The 26989-nt window shown below is 36.5% G+C and overlaps 1 protein-coding gene and 1 non-coding gene across 6 annotated transcripts in view; both read right to left on the bottom strand.

Moving 5' to 3' along the window:
• Nucleotides 1-677: 677 nt before the first annotated feature.
• The window catches only part of RNF2 (ring finger protein 2), a 50384-nt gene continuing 24072 nt past the window's right edge, over nucleotides 678-26989 (bottom strand). For 4 of the 5 annotated variants that reach the window (XM_040446586.1, XM_040446585.1, XM_040446588.1 and 1 more), the window contains exons 2-7: nucleotides 13838-13926; nucleotides 10243-10403; nucleotides 9402-9617; nucleotides 4057-4329; nucleotides 3057-3228; nucleotides 678-2531 (exon numbers count right to left, since the gene is read on the bottom strand). In XM_040446586.1, coding sequence (XP_040302520.1) covers nucleotides 2430-2531; nucleotides 3057-3228; nucleotides 4057-4329; nucleotides 9402-9617; nucleotides 10243-10403; nucleotides 13838-13924 — 1011 coding nt within the window. In that variant the 5' untranslated portion in view covers nucleotides 13925-13926 and the 3' untranslated portion in view covers nucleotides 678-2429. Of the gene's footprint in view, nucleotides 2532-3044; nucleotides 3229-4056; nucleotides 4330-9401; nucleotides 9618-10242; nucleotides 10404-13837; nucleotides 13927-26989 lie in introns of those variants that run through there. The other variant, XM_040446589.1, reaches the window with a different exon arrangement.
• On the bottom strand, nucleotides 13352-13424 carry TRNAK-UUU (transfer RNA lysine (anticodon UUU)). The gene has a single exon. It is a non-coding gene; the product is annotated as a tRNA-Lys (tRNA).

Raw genomic sequence — 26989 nt, 5'->3', positions numbered from 1 at the left:
AAAACATTATGCTAAATGAAATAAGACACAAAGGACAAATATTATATGATTCCACCTATAAAGGTGCCTTGGATAGTCAAATTCAAAAAAAGAAAGAAGAATAAAGGTTACCAGGGGCTTGGGGGGTTACGGTGGGGAAAGGAATAGGGAGATTATTGTTTAACGGGTCCAGAGTTTCTGTTTGGGATACTGAGAAAGCTCTAGAATTAGACAGTGATGATGTACACAACACAACGTACTTAAATTAATGCCACCGATTTGTACCCATAAAAATGGTTTAAATTGTAAATCTGATTATGCATATTTTGCCATAATAAATTTTAAATTGAGAATGTATCCAAAGGCCCTTACCACATTTGGTGAGCCTTTTGTTCCTCAACTGAAAGAGTGGGTATAGAAGTTACTTAGAGAATACTTTACAAAACCTTGATTGGTAGTGATGGTAAAACAGTACCTAAGCCACCAACACACACACACACACACACACACACACACACACACACACACACACACTACACTCAATGCTCTATCAAATACCTATTATATTTTGCAAAGCATTACAAATCTAATAAATTCACTAATGATGCAAAGTTTACATCCTCCCATACTGACAAAACACAAACATTCTCTAAGCACAAAGCTTATATTCACAAATAATTTTCTGCAACAAGACAAAATTTCAATTAATCACAATGGGAATTTAGTTATTTAATGCAACCACTAATCTAATATCACCAATAAAATGTAAGCAGTTATATCACAAAACCAGGGTTATATTCAGTGGACATGCATTAATAATAATCTATACAATTTTAACGTTACACCAGAAAAGGAACTGAATACAAAATTTCCCTTGATTTATGGTGGTCTTCAAATTTCATGGCACAGATTACCAATAAAACTGTAAAAACAGATTGTAAATATTTTCAATAAAATGGTAAAAAATTTAATGAGCCTTTAGGTTTCATATTGGGCTAAAGATTCAAAACATCAAGCTGGCCCCAATCTGTCAAAAATGACAGATAAATATATACAATGACTAGACAGGTTATTTAGTTACAATGGTACTGAAGGACTACTCACCCCTGTCCAAAAACAAAAAACAAACAAAAAACCCATTGGGGTTAATTTCTCAATGCAAACAAAAGTATTTGTAAATACTGTGATTATTATAAACTTGGAAACATACCTGGAATCAGGACAGTGATGAAAGTAACACACAAGGTCAATCATATTTCTGATCTGTCTTCATAAAGCCTTCTGGCTCCAAAAGCCCAACACTGTCCCTCAATATAAAACTAAGAAGAGAATGACTTTACCCTACTTGCTGACATTCTTCTACAGAATCATCTTTCACTAGGGCAGGGCTCAAGCTCCATTAACTTGCTTCTCTAGAGTGTGATTAGCAGAGCACCAAATTTATAAACTGATAGGGCCACCAAAAATGCTGAACACACTGTTCAAACAGAAGCAAACTCCCCCCACCCCCCAATTGTTAGTTCTATGCGCCATGTTATTCTTGAAACTTACGTGGCTACCAATAAGAAAAGAATTAGGGAAGGTTTGAACATATCTTGTACTTTTCATCAAGGCTAAAGTGCAAAATATCTCCATATCTCTGATATTTTAATAGGAAAAAACATCAAACACACGTAATAAAGAAACTGAAGTGACAGTAAAGCTAATACAAAAAAGACCTCTTTAAATATACACTTGAAGACTACATAAGACCAATTTTTCTTTCTTCAGTGAAATCTGTAAATGAACCAAGTTCTCACAGAACTTGACATTTTGTTTCTCTTTCCCAGGATCAGAAATTCCAAAATTAGAGGGAAAAAATGGAAAAAAATAACATTGCATGACAATGGACACTAAGTTCATAAAGAACCTTTTTAAAAAATGAGATTTTATGGAAGAAAATACCATGAAAATAATAATCCTATGAGAATTGTCTTTTAAGCACAGTAAATTTGAGCCTTGGTCTTCATGAAGATACTACAGCTTATATAGAAAACTATAAATATACAAGACTCCAGGAAAAAAAGTCAAAATACGTATTATTTAACATTCTGTAGGCCTAAAAAACTTTGGAGGGGAGGGAAAAGAATAGCCAACTGAATCTTAAGAATACAGAACTATGAAAAATTCCTGGGTCAAAAGGGTGCTCCAAATGGAACCATACTTAGTGAAAACATACAACTTAGATTATTTTTAAAAGGAAAGAAGTCTTGAATAATTGCAGTCCCTTCCAAAAAGGAAATCTTAAATTAAGGGGAAAAGATTCTAATAGTGTAAACGAGTCTGGCTCAGAAAGAAAACTGAACAACATATCCAAGATTCTGTCCATAAAAGTAAAGACGTTACATCTTTAATATTAAAGAAATAGGCTATAAAAAAAGTTCATTCTCAGACTTGGTTTTAGTAAAAGCTCATTTGTGCTCCTTTGTGGGTGCATAATAAAGTTCCATGGGTTTGTTCACTTTCCAGTATTTCTCACTGACCAATTCCAAAGAAAAAGAGCCATTTAATACCTAAAACAGAAAAAGAAAGAATTAGAAACTGCTTAAAGCACAGTAGTGAGATGTACCAAACATAAAAGCCCTTTTTTTTTTAATCTTAGAATAAAACTTCTTGTCACATATACTATTCATAAAAGAACAACCAAAAGATATCAAAATGGTAACTACTACCCCATTGCAATTTCTCATCCTGTCAGGGTCTCAGGGTCCTGAACCATTTTGATTAGGCCCCACCAAGCCACCTGCCAGTCTCAACTGGTGAATGTGCTTCCAGTTTTATTTTATTTATTTTTTTTTTCAACGTTTATTTATTTTTGGGACAGAGAGAGACAGAGCATGAACGGGGGAGGAGCAGAGAGAGAGGGAGACACAGAATCGGAAACAGGCTCCAGGCTCTGAGCCATCAGCCCAGAGCCCGATGCGGGGCTCGAACTCACGGACCGCGAGATCGTGACCTGGCTGAAGTCGGATGCTTAACCGACTGCGCCACCCAGGCGCCTGCTTCCAGTTTTAATAGCTATTCTTTTAAATACTCACAGTGAACTGCCCACTGGCTGTTGCTATGTAAATGGTATACTGCTTCTCACTGGCTGTATCAAGGTTCATCTGGTTTGATTCTCCTTTGCTTCGAAGTTCTTCCAAAGCTAACCTCACAGCCAGATACTTGGATAAGTGATCAACAGTGGCATTACCTGAAGTCTTTATGTATCTGGAAAAATAAATTAAAAATTTAATTTCTACATTAATGATAAAAACATACTCAAACTATAGAATACGTTTCTAACAAGCTAAATAAAATGTTAAGTGTCTCAATTACTCACGAAATAGTATCAAATTTATTTCTCTACTACCTAAACCTTTTTATTGAGAGGTACTGAAGAGCGGAAGGTACAAACTTACTATCTGTCTACAAGGACATGAAAGTTCTACCTACCTTATCATCCAAAAATGATATAAATGACAAATACAAACACATATAAGGAGAACTGCAGGGAGAAAAGAACATAACCCTCAACCCCAACGAGCAGAATTATGTCATCTACAGCAGCAAGAGGAATAGTAAGAATATAAGCAAATTTCTTGTTGTCTAAGAACTGATGGATTTTCTGGTTTTTAAGATAGAGCCTAGAAGCACCAACCTTGAAAAAAAAAATTTTTTAAGCATGGCATACCATTCACTCACTCATTGAACAAGTATTTGATACTTATCTGACCTCAATGACAGCAGTGTGGAGATAAGTGGTAAAACAGCCATCTTTGCCAGCATGAATTCTAGAGCCTACTGGTAACCTTAGTATCATTTAAATAACTCTTCTTCCCTCTACCTAGAAGTGTCATTCCTTTCAGATACACAAATGTGGATGGGAAGCACATGAGGAAGGAAGTAAATAACAATCTACGCAGCCAGAATATCCAAGTGAACGCTGGCAATCAATGATATAACAAATACTGCCCTTATTTCTTATGTAAAACTACCTTTTAATTCCAAATTAAATATTATAAATTCAGATAATCTAAGGCTAACCTACACACTTACCTTGTCTGTGCACTATCATCTTTTTCCATTAGTGTAGGATGAGGCCTGAATACTAATTCAATTTCACTAGCACCATCCATTACTGGATCAATTGCCACTGTTGCATTGTTATTATCAAGCTCAAGCCCGGAATCATCAGATGTTTTGGTCCGTTTGTTACTAGGTCCTGCTTCCTGATTACTGTGTGTGGATGCATTACTACAGTGAGAACTGTCACCATTGTCTTCTGCTCCACTACCATTTTCAATCTGTTGTTTCTTGCCTCGCTGTAATCTAGTTAAGGAAAAATAAGGGGGTTGCATAAAATTTACATTTGGACCTTTTCAACATCAATTTTAAAACACGTTTACTGAACTTCAGAATTCTAAAAAAAGTCTTCATAATTGAATTTGCTTCAAGTTGGATAATGGCATTTATTTCCCTCGTGTCCCAGAAAGTTCTAAAGAACCCCACTCATATATGCATAGTTGAATAACTCAAACAAATGTTTATATTCACTTAAGAATTTTCTTTATTTACTATCAGAATTATTGCCATTTGTATTTTGATCATTTGTTATGAGATTTTAAATCTAAAGTCATGATTCAGAAATGAAAATTTAAAAGTTGAGGGAATATATTTGTGCCCCTTTTTAGTTAGTTAGAAGTTCATAAGGAAACAAGATTTAAGATGAATGGGAAGCACTCCCTCCCTGCCAACCTCACTCGAAGTCTGCTAATATAATATAAAATTATTCTAATGAGAAAAACGAGATGGTATCTAAATGACAAGTATGGATAGAAAAGCCGTCTAACAAGCTCAAACACTAAACAACAGCAACAACAACACTAACTGGGCAAGGTGCTCTGGTTATACAACTGATTTACTCATCAAAACAACAGTCAAGGTAGTTATTATCATTTTATAGTTGAGAAAACCAAAGAAAATGAAGTTCAAAGCCCCATGGTTATAAGCTCGTAAGTGCCAGAACTAGAGCTAGGATGTGATACACATTCTACCACACTGCCCACTCCCAACCTGTATATGAAAAAAATTACATGTTTACTGCCAGAACAAGGAAATAACAGCCCGCTGCTTGGGAAAACAGCTCAAGAACTTTCACTTTTTAAAAAACAAAACACACACGCACACACACAAAATCCTGCTTATGAAATCTGTAGACCACTTTAAAATTAAGCAGGGATCAATAATAAAGGACAAAACTATGATTCAAGAATATATCAACAGATACAACAAAATATTTAGTCTTAAAAAGTTTAGAACTGGGGCGCCTGGGTGGCGCAGTCGGTTAAGCGTCCAACTTCAGCCAGGTCACGATCTCGCGGTCCATGAGTTCAAGCCCCGCGTCAGGCTCTGGGCTGATGGCTCGGAGCCTGGAGCCTGTTTCCGATTCTGTGTCTCCCTCTCTCTGCCCCTCCCCCGTTCATGCTCTGTCTCTCTCTGTCCCAAAAATAAATAAACGTTGAAAAAAAAAAAATTAAAAAAAAAAAAGTTTAGAACTAAGCCAGTCACAATTCCACTTATATGAGGTATTTAAAGCAGCCAAATTTCATAAAAACAGAAAGTAGAATGGTGGTTGCCAAAAGCTGAGGGGAGGAGAAGGAAATGAGTTGTTTAATGGGTACAGAATTTCAGTTTTAGAAGATGAAAAGGATTCTGGAAATTGGTTATAATGTGAATGTACTTACACATTACTGTGAACTATATATTTAAAAATGGTTAAGACAGTAAATTTTATATTTTTTATCACAATTTAAAACATATTTCAAAACAAACAGGCCAAAATAATGAAACAAACAAAAAAAACCCAGTGAAAACATAAAGACCATACCTAAACATTTCCTAAAATCTGCAACTAAAACAAAAGCAAAGTTGTTTCAGTTGACTGTAAAGTAATCTAACAGGGTTACTTGTCTTACTGTATTTATTTTTATCCCAGACTTCTTTCCAAAAAAGTTTCAGGTGACAAAGCTAGATTAATTTATTTCAGGCAGCATTCTTAGAATAATGTTAATATAGATTAATAGATTATATCTTGCATATATCAAATCATATCTACAATACTACATACTACTCTAATAGCATTTCAAGAACTACACCATCACACTTGAATGTCATAGGAGGAACCATAAAAGTATTTAGGAATGTGAATATTTAGCCTCTACTATTTAAAGAACTAGTAGAAGTAGTACAGAATCCAATAGAAGTATTTTGACAAAGATCAAGACTGCTACACACAAGAAATTAATTTTAATTCAATATAAAGGTAGAACTTCAAAAAATTCATACTCAAAAATATTTACTGAGCAGCTACTTTTTAAAAAATGTTTACTTATTGAGACAGAGAGAGACAGAGCGTGAGCGGGGAAGGGGCAGAGAGAGAGAGAGAGAGAGAGAGAGAGAGAGAGAAAAGGAGACACAGAATCTGAAGCAGGCTCCAGGCTCTGAGCTGTCAGCCCAGAGCCTGATGCGGGGCTCAAATTCACGAACCATGACTGAAGATCATGACCTGAGCCAAAGTCAGATGCTTAACTGAGTGAGCCACCCAGGTGCCCTATGAACAGCCACTTTAAGCCAACCATGGTTCTATGCACTGAAGTAATAAGAATCAATAATACTGACAGTCTCTACCCTCTAAGGGCTTATATTATTCTAGTGTAATTGGTAACACACAAATGTCAGAGAATAAGAGCTGTAGGGAAAAATGAAGAAGGGAGGGTAAAAAGGTATGGAGTGAAGTAGAAGATAGGAACTTAGCAACCTGAAGAAAGTGAGAGAGAGTGCCATGTGGATTATCTGGAAAAGGGTTCTTTACAGAGTACAAAAGCCTTGAGACAAAAGCATGCTGGGGAAGTCTGAAGAACAGCAAGGAAGCTGTAAAAAGCTACGAACAAATGAAAGGAACTCTTGTCATGTACTCACACCACTAGAAACGTTCAAGCAAAATCAAAGGACTACCTATAAAAATTTTGCAAAGGGGATTCTTTCTTCTGCTTAGAGACTAAAATGAACAACCATTAAAATCCCTCAAAGTCTTAGAAATTTATATAACTCTTTTAAAATATATGCATTCAGGGGCGCCTGGGTGGCTCAGTCGGTTGAGTGGCCGGCTTTGGCTCAGGTCATGATCTCACAATCTGTGAGTTCGAGCCCCGCGTCGGGCTCTGTGCTGACCACTCAGAGCCTGAAGCCTGTTTCAGATTCTGTGTCTCCCTCTCTCTGCCCCTCCCCCGTTCGTGCTCTGTCTCTCTCTGTCTCAAAAATAAATAAATGTTAAAAAAAAAAATTAAAAAAAAAATAAAATAAAATATATGCATTCAACATTTTATTTTACTTTGTTAATCAGAGCTGTAGGCCAGTTTAATACAGTTAGAATGCAGCACATCTTCTTCAGAACGACTTCTAAAACTTTAAAAATAGCTATGCTTGAACCTCAATCAAAAATTCTGATTTACTTGGTTTAGGATGGTACCAGAGGCCCTAGAATTTTAAAACTTTCCGTGATTCTGATGTTTAACCAAGGTAAGAAACATCAGACTGGGACAGGGCTTTATTGGCATCTCCTACTTTGGAAAATGAGGACTCCCACTGAGGCCTAAATACATGAGAAAGTATCAGAAAGGACCATGGAGGAAAGGAAGGGGGAAAAAAACCAGTTAGTTACAAACAGAGAGGGAGGGAGGCAAACCATTAAGAGACTCTTAAATACAGAGAACAAACTGAGGTTGATGGGGGGGGGGTGGGGTGGTGATGGGCACTGAGGAGGGCACTTGTTGGGATGACGACTGGGTGTTGTATTTAAAGAGATGAACCACAGGAATCTACCCCAAACACCAGGAGCACACTTTACACTGTATGTTAGCAATTTGACAATAAATTATATTTAAAACAAAAAAAAAAGTGTCAGGAAACAAAAATGAGGGTAAGAAGTATCCAAATAATGCAGGGTGTTGGAAGCCATCATCATGGTCTTTTAGCCTGAAAGTGAATAGAATATAGATATTAGAGACTTCAGAGCAAAGGAAAACCATGATCTGACTTTCAATTTAACAGAATCACTCTGGCTGCTGTGCTGAGAATGGACTTTGTAAAGATAAGCAGGGAAAGTAGAAAGACCAATTAGGAGGCTATTTTAAATTTTTTTTTTTTTCAACATTTATTTATTTTTGGGACAGAGAGAGACAGAGCATGAATGGGGGAGGGGCAGAGAGAGAGGGAGACACAGAATCGGAAACAGGCTCCAAGCTCTGAGCCATCAGCCCAGAGCCTGACGCGGGGCTCGAACTCACGGACCGCGAGATCTGACCTGGCTGAAGTCGGACGCTTAACCGACTGCGCCACCCAGGCGCCCCAGGAGGCTATTTTAATACTCAAATGAAAGATGGTGGTGGCCTAGACCAATTTGGATACATTATGGAAAAAGTTAAGACTTAACTTTCAGTCTGTTCACAGACTGAAATGCACAATGTGAGAAAAAAAAAAAAAAAAAGAGAAAGGTTAAGGCTGACTCCAAAGTTTTTGGCTAAAGCAAGTGGAATGACAAGGTTGCCATCAACTGAAATGATCAAGAATGAAGAAAAGTAGGGGGTATGAATAAAAAGTTCAGTATGGGGGCCTCGGTGGCTCAGTCAGTTAAGCGTCCAACTCTTGATTTTCGCTCAGGTCATGACCTCATAGTTCATGAGTTCAAGCCCTACATGAGGGCTCTGCACTGACAGCACAGAGACTGCTTAGGACTCTCTCTCTTCCTCTCTCTCAAAATAAATAAATAAACTTAAAAAAATTAAAAGTTCAGTATTGGACATGTTAAATTTGAGTTAAGGAATAGCTAATTCATACAAAAGGAACCAGGAGATTATCGTCTCCCAGAAGCCAGGTGAAGAAAACTATTCAAAAGGAAATTTACTGTGTCAAATACTGTTAAATAAGATGGAAAAATGAGGTCTGAGAATCAGCAATTAGATTTTGCAATGTGGAGGTCACTGGAAAATTTGATGAGGGGATACGGGGGTAGGGGAGGGTGTGATAAAAGTCTGACTACAGGGGGTTCAGAATAGAATGTGAGAAGAACTGGAGACCATGAGCACAGACAACTTTTTAAGCAGTTGTGCTATGGAAATGAGAAAAGGAATGGTAAGTGGAGGCAGAAGTGGGTACAAGAGAGAATAGAATGGAATACCCTATTAAAAATGAAAGTATATATTACATGGAAAGGTAACCATGCAGAACTACTATTTACAATTGTATTTTATCTTTTCCAAAGTGGAGGCTGTTAAGTAAATTCAATATTTTAATAAAAGTATTCAGAAAAACGGCCACCATCTCTGGCTTCCTTTTCCACATACCTGTTCATGGCCTGTATCTTCAGTCCTTCCTCAATGCTGTGACTGAGTGCTTGCTGATTATTGTGCTTGTTGATCCTGGCTAATACCCTCTCTTGATGAGCTTCATACTCATCACGACTTGGATAAATTTTGCTGATGAGTGCATCAAAGTTTGGGTCTGGCCTTAGTGATCTTTTAGAAACTAGCTTTTTCCGACAGGTAGGACATTCTTTATTGCTAAATAAAAAGAGGGAAAGAAAATGTAAGCAATGTCAGTATCTTTGGGCTAATGACAAAAATATCCAATTTCTGGATACTTATGTTTATTCCAATACCTTTAAGTCACAGAAATTTAACCTGAATTTCTTTGCAGGTAATCAAGATTTTGGAAACTTGAGACATTCAACAGAACTTGTTAACAAAGAAAAATGTGAATACTCCCCAATGATAATTTATATACAATCATCTTAGAAATAAAAATCTATTTCTTGTTAATATAAATTCCCCAATATCCATGCCACAAGGAAAAGCTACCCACTAATCTAATACATATTAATTTATGTATCAATCCTTTTATTAAGATAGCATTCATAAGGATATTATTTTATATAATTCAAAAGTAGAAAAACCATGGTTTCATGCTTTGTAATTTCCTCAAAACAAATACTCATGCTTTTATAAAGCTTTTAAAATTCTGTAAAATCAACTGTTTCAAAACAAAGATTCTCCAATAATTAAAACTTAGACTTTAGAAGAATTTCTAGTTCTCAAATGAATACCTATTAGAGAATGTACTTCTCAATACCCATAAAGCACCATCCTGGTATAACTTAAGTACCCAGTATAACTCATTTCAACGTACCCACTTCTGAGGGCTGTGATAATGCAGTCTGCACAAAAACGATGTAAACACTCCTTTGTAGTCATGGTGTTCTTCAACATATCCAAACAAATTGGGCACATTAATTCACTGTGTAGACTTCGGGGTGAAACCACAATTTCCAAGCCATCTGTTATTGCCTCCTGTAGAAGAGTCACTTTAAAATTAAATGCTACCTATTTTATTATGGACAAGTTCAAACATGCAAAAGCACTAAATATGACCAAAATGAACATTTATATACCCATGACCCGGCTACCACCACTGTCAACTCACAGCCAACCTTATTTTACCATAATTTCCCCCCAAATCCCCTCAGCCCCCCCACCACTGTTATAATATCAATGCTGTTATTTTAATGGCTAAAAATAATATATTAATGTGTTTAAAAGATAAGTAATGGTAAATCATCTTGGTCTAACAAAAAAAGCATTGAATTTGGAATCAGATGCCTTCAGTTCTAGTTCTAGACCTATTAATGTGACTCTAAATAATAATTTAACATTGTTTTGTTACCTGCAAAATGAGGAAGCTAAGGCTAAATAAAATTTAATCCTTCTATCTTCACAAATTGCACCATTCTGTTAACAAATTATATTATTTCACACCATCCATTAAAAGATTTTAAGATTCCAATACAAATATTCTCTAATTTATATACATGTTCACAGTAATGTGTAAGTACATTCACATTATTGTATAACCTATTTCCAGAATCCTTTTCATCTTCTAAAACTGAAATTCTGTACCCATTAAACAACTCATTTCCTTCTCCTCCCCTCAGCTTTTGGCAACCACCATTCTACTTTCTGTTTTTATGAATTTGGCTACTTTAAATACCTCATATAAGTGGAATTGTGACTGGCTTAGTTCTAAACTTTTTAAGACTAAATATTTTGTTGTATCTGTTGATATATTCTTGAATCATAGTTTTGTCCTTTATTATTGATCCCTGCTTAATTTTAAAGTGGTCTATAGATTTTAAAATCACTTCTTGAGGGGCGCCTGGGTGGCTTAGTCAGTTAAGCATCCAACTTCGGCTCAGGTCACGATCTCACAGTTCATGAGTTGGAGCTGCGCGTCAGGCTCTGTGCTGACAGCTTGGAGCCTGCTTCAGATTCTGTGTCTCCCTCTCTCTCTGCCCCTCCCCTGCTCATGCTCTTTCTCTCAAAAATAAATAAACATTAAAAAAAAATTTTAAGTCACTTCTTGAACCTTAAGTCTTGATCCATAAAAGTAGTTTTATACAAAGTGCTCAGGTTCTCAGGTTAATCTACAAAGTATTTCTAACTGTCACGTGTAAAAATGTTCCAATGCAAAAATGCATTTGGAGGTCCAATGTAGAATTCCAGAACACATCTCCCAGCTGCAGAGTGATCAGTGACTTCTTTCTTCATAACCACCACCACTACCCACCCTTCCCACAAGGTGGCACTGAGTACAAATTTCCCTAGCTCTAAAGTCACAACCAGGCACTCCTATGGACTGAGGAAAGATATCCAGTAGGTAGCTACTGAAGAGGAAGGTCAGAAAGAAATAAAGAGCTTTCTATGTTATTGACACTTTGTTTCCACTAGTTCTCCATACATATGTTTTCTCTACAGGGCCAAAGAATGATGACCCTACAAGGAAAAACAAAAACTACAGATATTGTCCATAAAGGACTCAAGTAAAATGCATTTACAGTAACTACCACTATTTTTGAGGGTCTTAGTATGTTTCAACCTCTCTATAGCACTTTCAGTATTTTCTTTTACTTAATTTAATACACACACAAACTTCTGATGAAGAAACATCACTCCAAGTATGATGACTCAGCTAGTAACCAAGTCTGTCCTCTTCCTCCTTAGAACTTGCCTAGTAAAATCCCAGCCCTGGACTCAACCACCCATGTTCTCCATGTCTGTACCAGTGCAGGTGTGTAGCACTGTGGGAGAAAAGGGGGGAATCATACAACCAGATTAGTAGCACTAAATTTCACCAGTTTTAAATGGGTGTTCAATGCAGCTCAGCAATTCTCTCGTAACAAATTTGTTTTTTCTATGTGACCTTATACCTTGTCTTCTATCTGCAGAACTTCCTACACCTGAACACTGAAAAGCTTATCTTACCTCAAATTTCATTGAGAGCTCTCTCATTTTCTCTCTGTGACATCTTTCTTTTTAAATTATTTTTAATGTTTATTTATTTTGAGAGAGAGAATGAATGAATGAATGAACGAACGAGCATGGGAGGGGCAGAGAGAGACACAGAATCCGAAGCATGCTCTAGGCTCTGAGCTGTCAGCACACAGCCCAATGCGGGGCTCAAACTCAAGAACTGTGAGATCATGACCTTAGCTGAAGTCAGAGGCTTAACTGACTGAGCCACCCAAGCACTCCTCTCGACATCTTTTTAAATCATCATCATCTTTCTTGCTAAAAGGAGAAAACATGCCTCTTTCTATCAAAGGGACATCCCTTCCTACCTTTTCAAGTATATTCTTTTGATTATTTTATTTGCTCTCAGGCTTCAGCATTCTCTGGCTCTCCACTAAACCAGCCTAGAGTAGCATCTGCATGGGGTTACTATCTATAGTGAAATATGAATGACACACCTTAGAGCAGTGTGGAGCCGGGGCGGTGGGGGGGATATCACTGGTACACCTCTATCTCCCATCTTATAAACAAAACAAAATTTTAAACTTCCCAGTTCCATGTTCCCCTCCAGTTTTTACTCCACTTCTTTGCTTCTCTGCACAGCCAAACTTCTCTGAAAAATTGCCTATATATTTTCACTTTTTTCCCCTTCAACACAGTACAATCTATTTAAGTGAACTTACTCCTGTCAAGGTCATGAAGTATACATTGCCACATTCAAAGTCTCCAGGTTTCCAGATTATCTTATCCATTCTCACTGCTTAAAATTTGCTGACCACGCTCAAAATCTTACAGTTAGGCCAGACTCCTAGTTAGCATCTATGCCTGCCTGACTTACAAGCATTTCAAAATGAGTTCAATTTTAAGTATGTTTATCTCCTTCAAACCTGGAACCCCCCCAGTCTTTCCCCTATTCACCTTTTTTTAAAGATTTTATTTTTAAGTAATCTCTACACCCAACATGGGGCTCGAACCCACAACCTAGAGATCAAAAGTCACACGCTCTACTGACTGAGCCAGCCAGGTGCCCCCCATCTTCACCTCCTTGATCTCCCTTAATGCCCCCTCCCATGATTATCTGTTACCTCACTGAGGACTTTCCCCATTTACACAATTTCTAAAATGTATAATTCTATGGATATTTGTTTAATGTCTATAAACTCCATAAGCTGGTGCCACAACTATTTTATTCACCACTTCACCTAGTGCCTAGCTTAGGATCTGGTACAGACTATGCAAGCTTAGGACCTGGTACAGACTATGCACTTGAATTATTTGTTTAATCAATGAATGAAGTGTAAACCAAACATACCCAAGTCAAGATGCTTGCATATAAATTCATTACCACCGTTATGTTCTTTTAAGTATTCATTTTCTAAAAATGTATACCAGTTTACAGATGTGTCATATTTCCCCCTAGTTACCTTAGTCTACATTACCTGAGGTGTTCGTTGTAATTCATATAAACTGAGTTCCCATGTTTTGCTTAATGGTTGAGTTCCGTTTGTCTGCACAGCCTGAGACATTGCTAGGAATAAAAAGGAAAGAAAAACAATTTCAGTATCTGAAGGGGAAGTAAATCTCAAAACTGATTTTTTGGAATTGTGAATCCTAAGAATAATCAAAATAGAAATTACACACTGGCTCCTCAAAAATTAAAAAGAAGAAAAGGTCAAGAATCTTTTCATTTAAAAATACAAGCTACTTGAGAGCAAGAGACTACACTGAACTCTAAATGCTCTACAGGTGGCATAAAAAGCTTAAAATTATTACTGAATGTACAGAAAACTCTCTAAATCCTAAACAATAACTAAGTTTCTAAACATTTAGTTCTATGATTTAGAACTGAATAAAGAAAATGTAATAGTCTTCAGCATGGTCAATTCTTGCCCGACACAGTAAAATCTACTTTATAGTACTTTAAACTCATGCTCATTCTGCCTCTACTTTCACAGTTCCACTCATGAAAAATCCTCTACCTGATATAGTAAGTCAGCTTATAATGTTCAGAAACCTCTTCCTAACGCTGAGCCTTAAAATGCTACCTATTCATTCTATAGCTGCCCTCTGGAGACACAATGATTAAGACTAATAATTTTTCTACATGACAGCCTTTCAAATATTTGGGGACTGTTATCATATCCCACCTGATTTTTCTTTCCTTTTGGCTAAATATTCTAGTTCCTCCTACTGCTCACCATTTGCATTATTTCAAGGTCTCCTCACCACCTTGACATTAATTCTGCCTCTCTCCTCTGGTTACGAATAAACTTAACGTTAAGGCCAATTTCTGTGCTTGTCTTTGAGTAGGGGAATGGGATCTAGGATACATCTGAGGAAGATGGTCTTAGAAAACTAACTCCTCTCCACAACAGGCAGAAGAAGGGGCTCCAGGCATTAACATTTTTAGTAGGTATCTATTATTAGCCAACCTGAACTGCTCTACGTCCTTGCCTCAGAATTCATAGCCTAAAAAGGAAATCATGTAAATAAGTAAACTACAATCTGACAAGATAAATTCTAAGCAGCAGAATCAAAAAAACAATATGGAATTTCAGAAAAGAATCAAGGAATTTGAGGAGTAAGGGAAGGCTTCAGCAGAGATGGAGTAAGCTTTAAAAAATAAGAGATTACTACACCAAGATGGGAATAGAAAAGAAAGAGGGTTCTGGACAAAATAGAACACCATGTATGAGGACAGGCATGAAAACAGAATATGCCTGTACTTAGGAGCTACTGGAAGTTTCAAATGAGTGATGCAATCAAATAGTTTCACAGAAACTCAAGTAGTAGTTGCAGAAGATAGAGAAACAAAGAGCAATTAGCAGTAAGAAAAGTGAGGACGCTGTTTCAAAAACCTGGTTAACTATCTGAACCAAAGCAGTTAAGCATGGACATAGAGACAAAACTAGATAGACTTAGTGATACATTCGACATTGATGTAAGAGAGGAGGATCCAATATGACTTTGGGAAAACAACTATCCTTTAAGGAGATGGAGAACACAGAAGGAACGTGTGGGTGCCTGCGTGGCTCAATCAGTCAAGCGACTCTTGATTTTAGCTCAGGTCATGATCTCCTGGTTTGTGAGTTCAAGCTCTGCGTTGCAGAGCTTGCTTGGGATTCTCTCTCCCTCTCAATTTTAATAAATAAAGTTTATTAAAGCAAATGAATTTCAATAAATAAAACTTATTAAAATAAATAAATTTTAATAAATAAAATTAAAAGAAAAAAGAAGAGAACAAGATAAGTGGAATGGCTACAAATACTGAGTTGCAGTTATTTATGGCCCACTGAGGTACAGTGGTTCATTAGACAGAAAAATCCCACACCTGCTTGAAGACACAACCTGCATATTTAAATCATATATTCTATATTGGCATGCAGACAATGAAGGACATGACCTATCTGTATCCAGGAAGCTGAACTTCCCACTTCCAGCAAATACCATTTAAACAGCTATCAAGAACTCACCCAATCGGCAATTAGCTCCACTTTGCTTTAAGAAGCAAAAGCACTTAATTGAAATTTAAACTATATTTAACCACTAAAATTCTACATACCTGTCTCTTTTTAACAAAAAAAACCACACTCCACATGAAGTTTCTCCCTTGCCCAAGCAAAAATTTGAAATAAATTATGTTCAAACTTTTCATATGAGCAAGCTGTGACTTTTGTTTACTATTTCAAGGCTGCCCACTGAGTCTACCTCCAGTATTCTCACTTATTTACCAGAATTGGTGGGCTCTCAAACAAGCAAACGTTCCTTGAGCCTTTTGTTTCCTTGTAGATATATGTGCCATTATCTGTACCATAAATCCTACTACAACATAATGAATGTCTCAGAAAACTAAAATTACTCAGGAGGAATTTCTAAGAATTCCAAATCCTAATCCCATCTCCCAACCTGTAACTGCTAACCTAGGGCCAAAGCTCTCCCAGCAAATTAACGGGAACCATCAAAAAAAATAAAAGCCTTCTGCTGAAAGCTCAGTTGTAGAGATATCAGTTCTCCTCCATATAACCAAATTGTATCTGATTTAGATATTTGTATTTCTTTGGCAAGCATGATTCAGGAAGTAATTCACAAGTTAGTTGTAGTTGCAGAATTTCCTGGTATTTGGAAAAACTAGGATCTCCATGGCCTTGAAAAGTTTTCCGGTCTCTCTGTGTATATCTATCTGTATTACACAGCATATGTTCTCTCTGGTATCTAGGGTCTTACATGCTACTGCAGGGATGCTATCTTACCAGATAATGCAGCAGGTAAACCTGAGACCAAAAAAAGGATACAATCGTGCTGATCATCAAAACCACCGTCTCAATTCTTAAGAACATATCAGCGCTGTAGATCTGAGTTATATTTAGTGGCCTCTCCTGTCACCTGGCCAAGAAGGGCCAACAGGGATCTAAGAATTAAAAATTCCATTTTCAGAGGCCTCAAGATACAATTGACACACACAGAGGAAGCATACACATATGCATGGTCTGAAGCACACGATCCATATGTATAACAGGAAGCTCAAATCTCCACTTTTGGCAGTCACTGAACAGATAAGCTCTAGAGAATTAGCTCCTCTTGCTTTAGGTCAATATACTGTGTCATTTAAATTTAATCTAAAGTTTCTACCCTTCCCCCAAAACACATATAACCCTTCTTTTACTTTCATTTGGTGAGAAGCTGCATTTTTGTCTTGATGTTCTCCCTTGCCCAAGCCAAGAATATGAAATACACTTAGTTTTTGTTTTTCAGATGAGAATGAATTGTGATTTTAATGAACATTATTTGGGATTTATCTATGTTCAGATACTACTAATACATAGAGTAAATAAGAATGGATCACCTAGGATTATAAACTGGAAAGACAGAGCATAGAGATGAAGCCAGTGAAGATGAGAAACGAGGTGTCAGAAAAAATAATCTTAGAGATTCTTTCCAGCAACAGGAATGTGCTACCTAGACTACTGCCTGATGATCCTTGCAGGACAACAGAAAAAGATCTAGGTCTACCTGGCCCAAACCCCAATTATCACACCTAAATTACACTTCTGAATAAGAGATTCCCCAACAAAACAGAAATGTTTCCTGCACAAAGTAGGCTCTCACTTTTGTGAAGACAATATACAAATGAAAAGTTATTATTAGCTACGACAAGATAACTTGGCAAAAACAGAAACTCAATCTGATAAAAGACCTAGTTACAGGCAGATTTTGAAAGCCTGCAGCATCACCAACCAATGAGGAAGAAATATCGACACAATATTTAGATGTTCTTTTAGAGACTACAAATACCTGGCACTTTCATGCTGACTTTGCACATGTTCACATTTATGGCAGGCAGATCATGCAATCCTTTCACAGAGGCTCAATGTGGTTTCAAAAGCTTTTAAACACAGCACCTTCAAGAGTGACTACCCACAAAGAGCAGAATATGCAAAAGATGAAAAATTCCTGTGCATCTACACAGAAAGATTTAGTAAGTTTATATTTTTTAAAACAAGAAAAAGGTTAGACTTCCAGTTTCCAGTTCCACGTTAGTCACTTTGCCCTAGCAAGTAAAAAATTGAAAAGACTAAAAAAATCAACAACTTTTCTTGGACCCATAGCAAGGGGAGGACGCAAGGTAAACCACTGTCCCCAAGAGTGAAAAGACAGAGTATATAGGAAATCTCAGCTTACCAGAGCAACTCGGGAGTGGAAACTCCAACAGGATCCAGTGTCAGAAAGGTAAATCTGAATTACAATTAAATTGCTAGACTCAGTGCAGCTAAGTCTGATAGCTGAAAACTCCAGGCAGACCCAGTCATAGAGGTAGCTCCAAAATATGAAATTTACCTCCAGAAGCTTCACCAGATTCCCACAGTAAGTAAACAGTAAAAATCCCTTTATGCTTGCCAGAGAAGTCTGTTCTTAACAAGGCCTGCCCTCAGGGAAAACGAGTTATTCAGAACCTAACATGCTAGGATATTATCAGAACCTGACTGATTGGGAAGGACAATACCCAATCCCAGCCCATTCTAGGCATCCTGTCCCACCTGAGGGAAGAGGAAATAAACTGAGAACTAGTGCTAAAGTTCACAGTCCAAAGTATTAGTCTCACTAAAAGACTGAGACTACAAGACTGTAAAGCCCTTCATCTCCCTCTACATCTCACCACCACATAACTGAAGGCCTATTTACAGCAGTTCCTTGTACCCAGTACACCATGTCTGACTATCTAGAAAAAAATTCTAAGTCATACCAAAAGGCAAAAAACACAATTTGAAGAGACAAAGCAAGCATAAGAACCAGACATGGCAAAATAGTACTGGAATTATCACATCAGGAATTTAAAACTACTATGATTACTACATGAAGGGCTCTTAATGAGTAAAACAGACAGCATACAAGAACATATGGGCAATGTAAACAGAGAGATGGAAATCCTAAGGAAAAAAACCAGTAAGAAATGCTAGAGATGAAAACACTGTTATAGACATGAAGAACGCTTTTGATGGGCTTATTGGTAGCCTGGATATGCCTCCAGCAAGAACTCTGAGCTAGAGGATGACAGATCAATAGAATCCTCAAAGACTGAAAAAGAACAAAGAAAAAACAACAACAAAATCCCAGAACAGAATACCCAAGGACTGTGGGTTAACTTCAAAAGATGTGATATACATGTAAAGGGAATATCAGGAGGAGAAAAAAGAAAGAAAGGAATAGAAGAAATAATTGAAACAATAATGACTGAGAATTTCCCCAAATTAATGTTAGACACCAAATCACAGATCCAGGAAGCTCAGAGAACACCAAGCAGAATAAATGCCAAAAGAACTACACCATGACATATCATTTTCATACTACAGAAATTCAAAGATAAAGAAAAAAATTCCTGAAAGAAGCCAATGGAAATGGTTACTTACTAAAGTAAAAAAAAAAAAAAAAAAAAAAAAAAAAAGTATGTCCTGCGCTTTAGACTTGTGTTGTATTACAGTTGCTTACATGTCTGCTCCATTGACTTAATATATCTTAATACTTTCTCCTACACCTAGAAATGAACCCATTTTTTAATAGAAGTTAAATAAGTGAAGATGTTTAGAAAGGAAAAAATAAATCTTAAATGATATATAACAGTAAAGAATTACTGCTTACTAAAGCTGATCTTACATGATTTAACCAGGCATCTTAAAATTGGAGTATGTATATATACTCCTGACCTATACAAAAGCTTTCCAGGAGGCTATACAAGGCTAGGATAGTTTTCAAATAATTTTAATTTACATATTATCAATTCTCCTTAAGTATTTCTACCCAAATTCATCTAAGAACAGGACTATGTATCTGCGCGTAGGTCTCTCTCCTTGCCCTAATCCTTTCATAAGATTACAAATCATTCATTCACTCATTCAAATATTGATTTATCTATTGCACCCCATGCACTGTACAAGCTGCTATGAATACCAACAATAAGCAGAACAAACATGCATAAAATAAGTTAATAATTCTTAAAAATTTTTTTTTTAATGTTTATTTATTATTGAGAGACAGAGAGACACAGAGCGTGAGCAGGGGAGGGGTAGAGAGAGGGGGAGATACAGAACTCGAAGTAGGCTCCAGGCTCTGAGCTGTCAGCACAGAGTCGGACGCGGGGCCCAAACCCACAAACCGCGAGATCATGACCTGAGCCGAAGTCGGTCGCTCAACCAACTGAGCCACCCAGGCGCCCCAATAATTCTTAAGTGCTATATAAAAGATTCAAAAAAGGATCCTGGGCTTTTCAAAATGGGGGATCGAGGAAGGACTTTCAAAAGAATAGACATGCTGTCCTGCTTCCGATTCTGTGTCTCCCTCTCTCTCGGCCCCTTCCCTGCTCATGCTCTGTCTCTCTCTGTCTCAAAAATAAATAAAAACATTAAGGAAAAAAAAATTAAAAAAAAAAAAAAAGAATAGACATGCTGGAAAAAAAAAGGTCAACGTGGCTGGTAAAGAGGAAAACAAGAAGAGGTTACAGAGCTAAAGAGAGGTGACCTTCTCAAGAATCAAATGAGATTAAGAATTTATGGGATGGGGGCACCTGGGTGGCTCAGTCGGTTAAACGGCCGACTTCGGCTCAGGTCATGATCTCACGGTCCGTGAGTTCGAGCCCCGCGTCCGGCTCTGTGCTGATGGCTCAGAACCTGGAGCCTGTTTCAGATTCTGTGTCTCCCTCTCTCTCTGCCCTTCCCCTGCTCACGTTCTGTCTCTCTCTGTCTCAAAAATAAATAAAACATTAAAAAAAAAATTAAAAAAAAGAATGCATTAAAAAAAACAAAAAGAATTTATGGGATGTATGAGTAAAACATCCCTCAGAAATATTTATGACCTTCAATTTTAAGTAATAAAACCATAAAAACTGAAAAAAGCATTAGAAATTACAATATAAAATTAGAAAAAGGAAAAGTAATTATAAAAGCATAAAGCAAATCGAAAGAACACTTAAAAAATAAAAAATGGGACTTGTTCATGAAGCAAAATTTAATTAGCTTTGATAAAGATAATGCAATAAATTTCCCACAAAACCAAAAGGAAAAAAAGAAAATGCACATACAGATTATTATACTTTTAAAATTAGACTATATTCTACTTTATATCAAATAAATTCAACTATTCCTAATTAAGTCTTCTAATATGTTAGAAATAGATGGAAATACTTTTTTTAACTTAATTTGTTTTTAATTTACATCCAAATTAGTTAGCATGTAGTGCAACTATGATTTCAGGAGTAGATTCCTTAATGCCCCTTACCCATTTAGCCCATCCCCCCTCCCACACCTCCTCCAGTAACCCTCTGTTTGTTCTCCATATTTATGAGTCTCTTATGCTTTGTCCCCCTCCCTGTTTTTATATTATTTTTGTTTCCCTTCCCTTATGTTCGTCTGTTTTGTCTCTTAAAGTCCTCATATAAGTGAAGTCATATGATATTTATCTTTCTCTAATTTCACTTAGCATAATACCCTCCAGTTCCATTCATGTAGTTGCAAATGGCAAGATTTCATTCTTTTTGATTGCCGAGTAATGCTCCATTATATATATATATACCACATCTTCTTTATCCATTCATCCATCGATGGACATTTGGGCTCTTTCCATACTTTGGCTGTTGTTGATAGTGCTGCTATAAACATCGGGGTGCATGTATCCCTTCGAAACAGCACACCTGTATCACTTGGATAAATACCTAGTAGTGCAATTGCTGGGTCGTAGGGTAGTTCTATTTTTAATTTTTTGAGGAACCTCCATACTGTTTTCCAGAGTGGCTGCACCAGCTTGCATTCCCAGGAAACGTTCTTTTTTTTGAGAGAGAGAGAGAGTGTGAGCAGGGAGAGGCAGAGAGAGAGGCAGCCAGAGAATCCCAAGCAGATTCCATACTGTCAGCACAGAGCCCAATGGGGGCTCAAACCCATGAACCCTGAGATCATAACATGAGCTGAAATCAAGAGTCCAAAACTGAACCAACTGAGCCCCCAGGTGTCCCTGAAATAGATGAAAACACTCTTAACTTGATGAAGATATATATACCAGAAGTCCCAAGGTTAAAACTTTTGAAAATTCCTATTTTAAAAGTCAGGAAAAAAAAACAAGACTGCATTTCTGCTGGAAGTCCTCCATATGCCACTCCCCCAACACACACACACAAAGAATAGGGGAGCAGGACACTGGAAAAGGAATTGACAAAAGTATCAGCTGTAGATAATATAAATACCTAGAAAATCCAGCAGAATCAAATGAAAATTTACTATATTAAAAAAAAAAAAAAAAAGACAGCAACATGGTGGCTTCAATAGAGAAAAACAAGCCAAAAAAGCCATAGATTTCTATAAACCAGGAATAAACATTTAGAAATGCATTTTTTTAGTGATCTGATTTACAACCATTCACAAGAGCAACAAAAGCTACAAAATATTTAGAAGTAAATTTCACGAAATATTGACAAACGAAACTACAACTGAAAGATATTTAAAGAGAACATGAATTGGATAAACATATATGTAAACATAAATCCAATGTAATGCAATCCCAATCAAAATATCAACATATAAAATGATTCTAAGATTAACCTGAATGATGCACAAGAATACTCAGGATACTCTGAAAAAGAATCAGGGAGACATTCTTTATGTCTAATATTAAAGTTTCATGAAAAGCAACACTATGGTCTGAAGTAAAGATCAGATTAACGCATCAAAACAAAGGGTTCAAAACAGATATGTGAATTTATGTAATTTAAGATATTTTAAGTCAGAAGAATTTAAATACTTAATTAAAAAAATTAAATCAGACATACCTAAATAAATTGAAAACTCCAAAAGGATTAAGCATTCAAAAAAAAAGCGCTACACTTTCGAAGGGGCACATGCACCCCAATGTTTACAGCAGCACTATCAACAATAGCCAAAGTATGGAAAGAGCCCACATGCCCATCAATGGATGAACGGATAAAGAAGATGTGGTATATATATACAATGGAGTATTACTCGGCAATCAAAAAGAATGAAATCTTGCCATTTGCAACTACGTGGATGGAACTAGAGTGTATTATGCTAAGAGAAATTAGTCAGAGAAAGACAAATTATCATATGACTTCACTATTATGAGGAATTTAAAACACAAAACAGATGAACGTAAGGCAAGGGAAGCAAAAATAATATAAAAACAGAGAGGGTGACAAAACGTAAGAGACTTAAATATAGAGAACAAACAGAGGGTTGCTGGAGAGGTTCTGGGGGGGGGGATGGGCTAAATGGGTAAGGGGCATTAAGGAATCTACTCCTGAAATCACTGTTGTACTATATGCTAACTAACTTAGATGTAAATTTAAAAATACAATACAATGCAATAAAATCTATATAAGATGAGGGTAGAATGCCTGCCTACAATTAAGATTAGGAAGGCAGGCTACTAAGACACAATACCAGAATACTTTAAAAGTAGTTCACGTTTCACCTCATAAAATTTTTAAACTTCTATACAAAAACAAGGAAAGTTATTACAAGCAAACTAAATTGATAAGCGAGAGGGAGAAAATATTTGCAATATCAATAATACAGGCAAATATCCATAACATACACTGAATCCTCTCCCAAGACAATTTAAAAGACAACTCAATATAGCAAAATAATTGTGCTTAACTTCACTAATAATCCCTAAACTGCAAATCAAAACACTCTTATCTACATAAGCCTCATTTCTTGTCTATGATACTGACAAATATCAAGATACTAATAATACAGTATGTGTTAAAGTATGCAGAAAACAGGAATTCTCAAATCCAGAAGTGTACAGCAGCATGGTTTTGGGGACAGAGGATTTACAGTATTTGGCCTTAGGAATGTATGCCTTGAAATGGAAACGCACACCTGTTTTTAAATTTATTATTTTCGATCAACATACAATTAAGAACTTACTGGTGATAATCATTATTTTATCCACATTCTTTAGAAGTGTTATAATAGACAAATTAGCTTGGAACTTCCATACAATATGTATTCTAACATACATAGGTACCTTAAACTCTAAACTAATCTCATTTGCTTATTCTTTTAAAAAATTCAATTAAATTAATAGTTGTAAAATCAAAAGATAGTATCTGTCAAACACAGATGCCAGTGAAAGAGAACATACCAAAAGAACGGTCTCTGCTCTTTGGCCAAATCAAAATATTAACACTGTACTGTACTGGCTGAATCTTCAGAGCAGCCTGAATCTGTCAAAAATGTTTAATGCACTTAAGTTTGGCCTTATAATGGTTCTCTTAGGAAATTTATCCAACAAATATTCTCATACAGGTATGCAATAAATATATATACAAGAATGGTGATCACAGCATTGTTTGTGATAGCAAAAAATCGTAGAAATATATATATATATATATATATATATGTCTGTCAATAGGAATATGGCTAATTAGGATATAGCCAAAGCACACAGTATTATGTAGCTACACATACTGACATGGAATTCAACATATGCACACAACAAACAGTAACTTTTTAAAAAGCTGTAAGGCAAAATATAGAATATGATCCTATTTTAAAGAATCCAAACACCTAATGTAGGTTTGTGATTTTGAGTTCTGTTCACTATGTGTCAGCCATATTTGCCACCTTTCTCTTTGTCAATCTTACCAAGTTCATTCTCATTTTAGGATCTTTTTTAAAATTTTTAAAAAACTTTTATTTTTTGAGAGAGAGCATACGCTGAGGAGAGATGAAGAGAGAAGGGGACAAAGGACCCAAAGGAGGCTCTGCACTGACAGGCTGACGGCAGTGAGCCCAAGCCTGACATGGGGCTCGAACTCTGATCATGATGTGTGGAAGACGAACGCTCAACCAACCAAGCTACCCAGGCACCCCTCATTTTAGAATCTTTTTACTAGTGCATCCCTTCTATCTGGAACAGAATGCTTTCTTCCCCTCCCCTTCAAGATTTTGCCATAGCTAGCTCCTTTACGCATTCTAACAAAATTCTAACTTTGCTGTTTTCTCATGTCTTTTTTTCTCTACAACACTTTTATAGCCTCTAAGCTCCTTGAATGCAGGGTATTTATCTACCTTATTCACCACAATACCCCCAGTACCTTGCACTGTGCCTAGCATATAGTAGTTACTCAATAAATATCCGCTGAAGAACTTAACAGTGGTGATGACTAAATAAAGAAGCTCAAATGAGGCAATCTTAACATTTCACATTTTCACGACCAAACATATATTTCAAATTAACATGGGGAAAAAGTAAGACAAAAGGAGTAATTATCAGTTGGTCTATTTTCTATGTATAAAGAAAATAGTTTTAATGTATCTGCATGGTCAGGGCTATCTGAGCAAACCAATCTGTCCTTCAAAAAAGAAGTGTTGAAAAATTAAATACAACTGAATTGATACGTTAGAAATTTACCTCCCTAGAAGTATGTGTTGATAGCTCAGGGGGTGTGAGACTACAGAGACATTCATGGGTTATAAATTCTGACATGTCTGATCTGTCCATACCCCTTACCCACATTCATTTACATTCCAAAGATTAAGAACCTAGGATCCTCCCCTTCTGTAACTGAGGAGGTTTTGTTTATACTGAGGAACAAAGGTTTCCCTTCCTCTTTCAGGAAGGGGTAACACCTCTACAAGCTCCCAAATTCATATTTTTCAGGTTCCTTACCTACCAAATGAACATCCAGGTCTCAATGCATCACTCTGAGAGGGAAGAACTGGGGCAAAGGGGTTATTGCTATAATAATTAATCTATCCTTGCCCCAGAAATTGTGTTTACTTTCAGGATAATATGAATGAATATAGCCATTAAAAACTTATCATTTGAACAAAATTTCGTTCATAAAACTTGTCTTGTGATTCAAGCTTTAAAAATAAATTTTTAAAAATGAATGTAAAAATTATTTTTTCAGGACAAAAATACATTAAGTCCCCAACTTAGAAACTAAAATTTCCATTCTAAGCTTTTCCACTAAAAACATACTATGCTTAACTAATGAATTTAATGAAGTGTATGAAGTATTGGAAAGTTTGTATTTATATACTAGGTTTAATGACGTTATGGATTCGTCTTTTGAAGACTAGTCTAGAAACCTAACCATTAATCCCAACATTGTTCCTACATAAGTATTCATTTAATAGTACCTGGAAAATAACGTAGCGGACCCCTAATGTTCCATTTTTTTAAATCCCAGCCCTAATCTACAATCTTTACACTGGTTGAGGGGAGTACAACAAAATCATAATCAAATCTATCAGAGGTTATTAGATGTGGCAAAGAACAGGTTTCATGTAAAAATTGAAAACAAATACAGTTTCCCATTCAACTCTTGAGACTCCCAAGACCCTCAAATCCCCTGAGTGGGCCACACATTTGCTCCCAACACCATTCTCTAGATCCCCTAGAAGTAAAAATAGATCCACTAAACCATAAATTCCTCAAGAATAAGGGCAAAGAACTTTATATTTTAGGGATGTCTTTATGTTATGGTACAACAAATGAGACAGCTAGAAAGCACGGTAAGTGATTTTTGGAACTGGATTAGCTTGCATTTGCATCCTAGTGCTGGAAGCTACTGGTTATGGATTGACACCCAAATTTCTTGAGTTTTTTGTTTTTTTGTTTTTTTTTAAATCTGCAAAGCGACAAAAATTTTCAAGGTCATTGGCAAAGTTGAATAACATGTTCATATAAAGTACCTGGCATATTCCACAAATGATGGTCATAAAGTGGAAAGGGTTTAAGAACCCCCCCCCCCCCGCTGCCCAACATGTAAAAGATTAGGAAGAAAAATTACTTAGCCACTCCTTAACATACTAACAACTGCACATTAATCCCCTTTCAAAAAGAATAATTATTTTATTTCTTAAAAAAATTTTTTTGGGGGCGCCTGGGTGGCGCAGTCGGTTAAGCGTCCGACTTCAGCCAGGTCACGATCTCGCGGTCCGGGAGTTCGAGCCCCGCGTCAGGCTCTGGGCTGATGGCTCAGAGCCTGGAGCCTGTTTCCGATTCTGTGTCTCCCTCTCTCTCTGCCCCTCCCCCGTTCATGCTCTGTCTCTCTCTGTCCCAAAAATAAATAAATGTTG

Source organism: Herpailurus yagouaroundi, unplaced genomic scaffold, assembly GCF_014898765.1.
Source record: "Herpailurus yagouaroundi ecotype Mexico unplaced genomic scaffold, PumYag 195, whole genome shotgun sequence".
In the NCBI taxonomy this organism is placed as follows: domain Eukaryota; kingdom Metazoa; phylum Chordata; class Mammalia; order Carnivora; family Felidae; genus Herpailurus; species Herpailurus yagouaroundi.
This window is presented reverse-complemented; position numbering and strand designations above follow the sequence as displayed.